The 6,140-nt window shown below is 36.6% G+C and overlaps 1 protein-coding gene across 1 annotated transcript; it reads left to right on the top strand.

The window, feature by feature from the left end:
* Positions 1-657: 657 nt before the first annotated feature.
* LOC107853188 (ubiquitin domain-containing protein 1) lies at positions 658-6,140 on the top strand. Its single transcript, XM_047410567.1, has 4 exons — positions 658-849; positions 4,656-4,778; positions 5,656-5,775; positions 5,976-6,140. Exons 1-4 carry the CDS (start codon positions 822-824, stop codon positions 6,038-6,040), a joined length of 336 nt encoding a protein of 111 aa, XP_047266523.1. The 5' UTR covers positions 658-821; the 3' UTR covers positions 6,041-6,140.

Below are 6,140 nucleotides of genomic sequence, written 5' to 3'. Positions count from 1 at the left end.
CCATCTTGAATTATACATGAAAAAACTGAGATCACACACTTAAATTTTAGGATGGTCTTATTACTCCTGGACTAATTAAAATCGTATTTTTAAAAATCTTAGTATCTACGTGGCACATACGTGGCACAATACACTGAAGGATCCACGTAGGCACACGTGTGTGCCACATAGGCACTAAGTTTGTCAAAAGTACGATTTTAATTAGTCCAGGGATAATAGGAACCTTCTAAGATTCGGATGTGTCTCAGTCTTTTCACGTATATATAGAGTATTTTCCCAATAAACTATAGAGTAAATATCTGTTTCCACCTTAAACTATAAACAAACCCCAACTTAAAGGAATCCTATTACCCTCCTTGGACTAACTAAAACTGTATTTTTTGCAACTTTAAGTATCAACGTGGCACATACATGTGACTATATGGACCTTCATATATTGATTCACGTAGTGTGCCAAGTATGTGCCACATAAGTCTTAAGATTGCCAAAAATATGATTTTAATTAGTCTAAAAATAATAGGACCCTATTTAAGTTGATCATGTCCTAACAATTTTGTTTATAATTCATCGTGAAAATATTGCATTTTCTTTAAACTATATAATATATGTACACATGCATATATGTGTGTGTATATAGCTGTCACTGAGAGTGGTAAGCACACAAAATTACACCTCAAAAGAATCAAAAACCAACTCAAAAATTCCCATTTCATTATTCTTTTTATACAGAATCATGTATATATAAACTTTATTATACAGAAATTTTATGTAAATAAGTCATTTCCCCCCATTAATTTCTGTCTCAATAAAGATTCTTGAAAATGGGTTGTGCTGGATCCAAAGAAAATGGTACTCTTCTTTTGTTCTTTTTTTTTTTTGGTTGTAATCTTGGTGAGATTATTTATTTTTATCAACTTTTAGTTATACCCAATTGGTTGCATTTGTTGTAAAGTTGGTTGGTTTAGTAGTATTGTAGCTGTTTTATTGGTTCACTAGTTTGTTGTTTTGTGATTTCTGGTATTATTTGTTGTCTTCTATTTTTTTACTATCAAATTATTTTGTTATAGTTACTGTGCTGTTACTATCTAGTTTATAGTATTACATTGTGATGTCTTTTTTTTTTTCTTATCCAGCGGTATGATATTTTTTTTTGTTGTTTGCTTTTATGTTTTTTGTTTGTTATACTGATATGTGTGTTGAGCCAAGGGTCCTTCGAGAACAATATGTCTATTTCATCTAAATTAGTGATATGAACTGCATATATTTTATCCTTTCCAAACCCCACTTTACTGTGTTGTTACTATCTCCTGTTATTATAACTATCTGTTATTTTTTGTACTTCCGGTAGTTCTTTTTCGGGACTGCTTTGGACTATTTTTATGTTAGGTCAAGGGTCTATTGAAAACAGTCTCTCTAACTACGAAGTAGATATAAGACCTGTGTATACTCTACCTTTCCATATCTCACTTTGTGTAATTATATTGAGTATATTGTTATTGTAGTAAAGTTGGTTGCTTTAGTAGTGGCTGTAGTTGTTATTGTAGTAAAGTTGGTTGCTTTAGTAGTGGCTGTAGTTGTAGTATTGGTCCAGTAGTTTCTTGTACTTTGATTTCTTGTACCATTTCTTTTTTTTTATTTTTATTGTTCTGACTATCATATTAATTTGAGATAAGCATCTAGTACCCCTGAATTATAACCAAAGTTGCTACGACAGACTCCAACTTCACAGGGGTCCTATTAATCCTAAACTTAATTTTAGCGTATTTTTATCATCCTTTTGTGTTGACGTGACATTTTTATTGCATAAAATGGGGCCCACGTCAAAGGTGTCATGTCAGATAAAATGATTGACGAAAGGTGCCGCGTCAGCTAAAAAGGATGACAAAAGTACACTAAAATTCAGTTCAAGAGTAATAGAACCCCCGTGAAGTTAGAGTGTGTGGTAGCAAATTTGACCATCGTTTGGGGGTACCAAATGCTTTACTTTATTATTTTGTTGTAATTACTGTATTGTTACTCTCTGGTGTTTATTATTACTATTTGTTATTTCATGTACTTCTATTAGGTCTTTTTTCTGGACTGCTTTGAACTATTTTTTCCTTTGGGTGGAGGATCTATTGGAAACATCTAACTGCGAGGTAGAGATAAGGTCTGTGTATACTTTATCTTCCGATATTCCGCTTTGTGTGATTATACTGAGTTTGTCATTGTTGTTATTGTTGTAAAGTTGGTTGCTTTATTGTTTTCTCTCTTTTATTTTGCCACTAATTTAAAAGGCAAATTATGAAACAAGCCCAAATGGGAAGGGATGGATACAGAGGATTCATATCCCAACTAGTTAGTGATGTTTGAGAACTAGCCTTTTGATGAATTAGGTGTTAGGAGGTATTAGTACTATTTAATTGAAATCGCCTCCTCGAGTTACCTCAATCGGCAAACGATGAGGGACTTGTGTCGTAAGTCACAAGGTCGAGCCTTGAACAATATCGAGCATCACTTTTTTTCCTTTTTGAATGGAGGGTGTCTGAATCCTTTTTTTTTTTTCCACACATAAACATTCAACATTAATGTTAATTACAAATATAAAAATGCCAAAGCAAATAAAAATCTTGAAAGCATAAGTATACCCTAGTACATATCCTTAGTCCATCCCATGATTACTCATTTTTTTTCTTCTTTCGGGGACTTTTCGTACCACCAAATCCTCAATTTATTTTGATATATTCACAAAATATACGTATAATAAAACAAAAGGGCATAGAAACACAATCACATATACAAATTAATCATTTAATTCCAGTGCAACTAAAGCATCAAAAATAAATTCAATCTCAATTTTCTACTCTTAAAACATATTTAAGTGGAGAAACTGGTAAAGTTGCTTCCATGTGACCAGGAGGTCATCGGTTCGAACCTTGGAAATAGCCCCTCGCAGAAATGTAAGGTGAGGTTGCATACAATAGATTCTTGTGGTCGAACCCTTCCCCTGACCCTGCACATACCAGGAGCTTAGTGCATTAGGCTGCCTTTATTTAAGTGGAGAAAATTGAAATCGCCTCCACGATTTAGTTCAATCAACAAGCGATGAGGGACTTGTATCCTGCGTCACAAGTTCGAGCCTTGCACCAGACGAATTAAGTCCAATATTTAAGTGGAGAAACTGGTAAAGTTGCTTCCATGTAATCAGGAAGTCACGGGTTCAAGCCTTGGAAACAGTCCCTAGCAGAAATGTAAGGTGAGGCTATGTGCAATAGATCCTTGTAGTCGGGCCCTTCCCTGAACCCTGCAAATAGCAGGAGCTTAGTGCAACGGGCTGACTTTATTTAAGTGGAGAAGGAACTCACCTGTGTGAGCTATAGATGGAGGCAACTAAGAAGCAACACTTGGAACAAAATTCAAACAATATAAAAATCGGGTACTTCAGAAGGATAAAGCCGAAAAAAAGAAGCTATAGATAGAATAGAACGGAAGGACTGAAACAAAATCTATGGTAATTTACAACAACATACTAGTGTAGTTCCACAAAGTGAGGTCTCGGGAGGGCAGGCCTTACCCCAATGGCAGAGGTAGAGAGGCTGTTTCCAATAGACCCTCGACTGAAGAAAATCGTTAAAGTAATTTTTCCACTATAACCAGTCTTTTCAAATAGGATTGAAATCTCGCGTTTGTCAAAATTTTCATTTCGTCAGAAGTGTTTTTCTACGGTTTTTGGATATATGATCCAAACCAAGTATTATTAAAGGACATGTAATAGAGAGGGTGGCATGAGATGTTACACTATCACTAGAACAAGAATTTGCTAGTCGCTACAACTGTGATTTCTGCAATAGAAATTTGGCGTAACCTCGTGAGCTTCTGCCGCTACCCTGTGTTGTTCTATCCTGGAACCTAGTTCTATCTATCTAGTTCTCCATTTTTGTCTCGTCGTGAGAGATTTGTCTTAGCCTCAGCTGGCAAGTAAACACGTCTAGACACATCATCTTGGTCTTAGTAGGCAACTAAATACTCCGACTTGTCCTCATTGTGTCTCGTGGACACCCGATGCTGACATGACACATAAATTTTGGAGGTGTCTAGATTATCATTTTGTAAGTCGGAGTGTTCAACTAACCCGGTGTGGAGTAGTTGAGGTGCCTAGATGTGCATACTCAAAGTTTTGAGTGTTTATGTACTATGTCTTTTCTTTTCTCAAACTTTAGCTGAAGCAACATAAAACATTTAGACTTTGCATATATCTCAAAGGTGAGATAGAGAGGTTGTTTCCGATAGACCCCTGGCTCCGTTATTTTCTTTAACGAATTGAGCTAAATGTTGTCATGTTATGCATTGCTCGTAAATGCGTGCATGAGCCCCTCACGCGGACAGTGAAATGCAGCAATATGAAGAACACTAGTCTTTCAAGTAGCTTATGTGAAAGAGTTTCATTAAAGGGAGAGAAAATCGCAGAGGAATGTCAGGACGTTAAGACTAGAATTACCAGTTCTCTTTTACGTTATTTACTTTTAGATGCACGATTTCTCGTAGTGGTAGTTCATCGTTCAGTTTGTTACGGATCCAATACTGATAGATCATGACCATTTTGAACTTCTTATATGACATATTTGCGATAATAGCACTCTTGATCACGGATTTCTGAGCTTTCTGCACGATTGCAGAAGCAGCTAAACAGATACGAAAACCAAAGCCTTGGAAGCATTCAGAAGCTATTACGAGGACTCAACTTGTACAGATGCGTGACGAATTCTGGGACACAGCACCACACTATGGAGGTCGAAAAGGTAATCTCCATAGAATACGAGAAGTTTTACTATATACTTGTTACTGTATAAAGTACCATCTCAATGTTCTTCGTGTCTATGATAATTGCAAACGAGAGCTGCATTACGTTCTTTGAACTAGTGAGATGCTATTCATTTTACCAGTTTAAGTTCAAGAATCACGTTTAGTTTTTACTCGGTCCATGCATTTAAGATATTGTTCAAAGCGTTGATGCTACTCTGCCTTTCGTGTTACACATCAGTCTCAGATAATCGATTGCACTTCAAATGTATGAGTACTATTTCGCCTTTGGCAATAGCTAGAATGTTTTAGATTATAATGTTGCTGTTGATTGTACTTCCGTTACTTCTTTTTCTGGACTGCTTTCGACTGTTTTTTCTCGAGCCAAGGATTATCGGAAACAACCTCCCTACGTCTGAGGTAGGGTTAAGACCGCGCACGCTCTACCCTTCTCTGACCCTTGTGACTACACTGAATATATTGTTGTTAATGTGAAGCCAGGCAACACAATATATGCTACATCTACACCTTCGTGACTCCAAATACCCGAACTCGTTACACTCCCTCGAGATACTCCTACCACCCCATGAAGGGTATTAAAAGCATACCGTGTCTCCACATTGTCTATCGGAAACAACTTCTCTACTTCACCTGAGGTAGTGGTATGGTCTGCGTACACTCTACCCTCCCCAGACCCTACTATGTGGGAATACACTGGGTATGTTGTTGTTGTCGTGTCTCCACATTGGATCAAGAACCGGATCAGTAGGATCAAAAATCGCTAAATGAATATATATACCTATGCATACCTATAAGGTAAGTCGATTCATAAAACAGCCGATGAAAATATCCTAACCGTTATATTTCCTTCTTCAGAGATCTGGGATGCACTCCAAGCTGCAGCAGAGTCGGATATAAGCCTTGCACAAGCAATCGTGGACAGTGCCGGAATAATTGTTCAAGCTGCCGATTTAACAATATGCTACGACGAAAGAGGTTTGTAGTACTACCTCCGTCCATCTTTACTTGTATCTACAGAAGTGGATTCAGGATTTGAAGTTTATGAGTTTCTACAACGACTTTAAGTTAGATGCTCGATTGTAACTAAGTTCATAGTTAAATATTTATGGATATTTAGTGAATAATGGTCTGGATCCGCCACTGATCTTTGTATCAATTTTTGTTCTACTGTTCAGGCGCCAAGTACGAGTTGCCCAAGTATGTTCTTAGCGAGCCAACAAATTTGATTCGCGAAAACTGAAAACTGAAAATACAAGTCCTTTATGTACCATGGCTTCATTGAGACTGTAAATTGTTGTAAATTTACTGTAACAAGTTATTTCTTTCAAAAATTGATATTG

This window comes from Capsicum annuum, chromosome 4 (genome assembly GCF_002878395.1).
Source record: "Capsicum annuum cultivar UCD-10X-F1 chromosome 4, UCD10Xv1.1, whole genome shotgun sequence".
In the NCBI taxonomy this organism is placed as follows: Eukaryota; Viridiplantae; Streptophyta; class Magnoliopsida; order Solanales; family Solanaceae; genus Capsicum; species Capsicum annuum.
Note: the sequence above shows the minus strand (reverse complement) of the source record. Positions and strands in the feature narration are given on the sequence as shown.

What these genes read in the sequence shown, in the direction of transcription:
- LOC107853188 (XM_047410567.1), top strand. Translation starts at nt 822, where the DNA reads ATGGGTTGTGCTGGATCCAAAGAAAATG. An exon ending in ACACTATGGAGGTCGAAAAG is followed by an intron (nt 4,779 to 5,655) that starts GTAATCTCCATA and finishes TTCCTTCTTCAG; the next exon opens with AGATCTGGGATGCACTCCAA. An exon ending in AATATGCTACGACGAAAGAG is followed by an intron (nt 5,776 to 5,975) that starts GTTTGTAGTACT and finishes TCTACTGTTCAG; the next exon opens with GCGCCAAGTACGAGTTGCCC.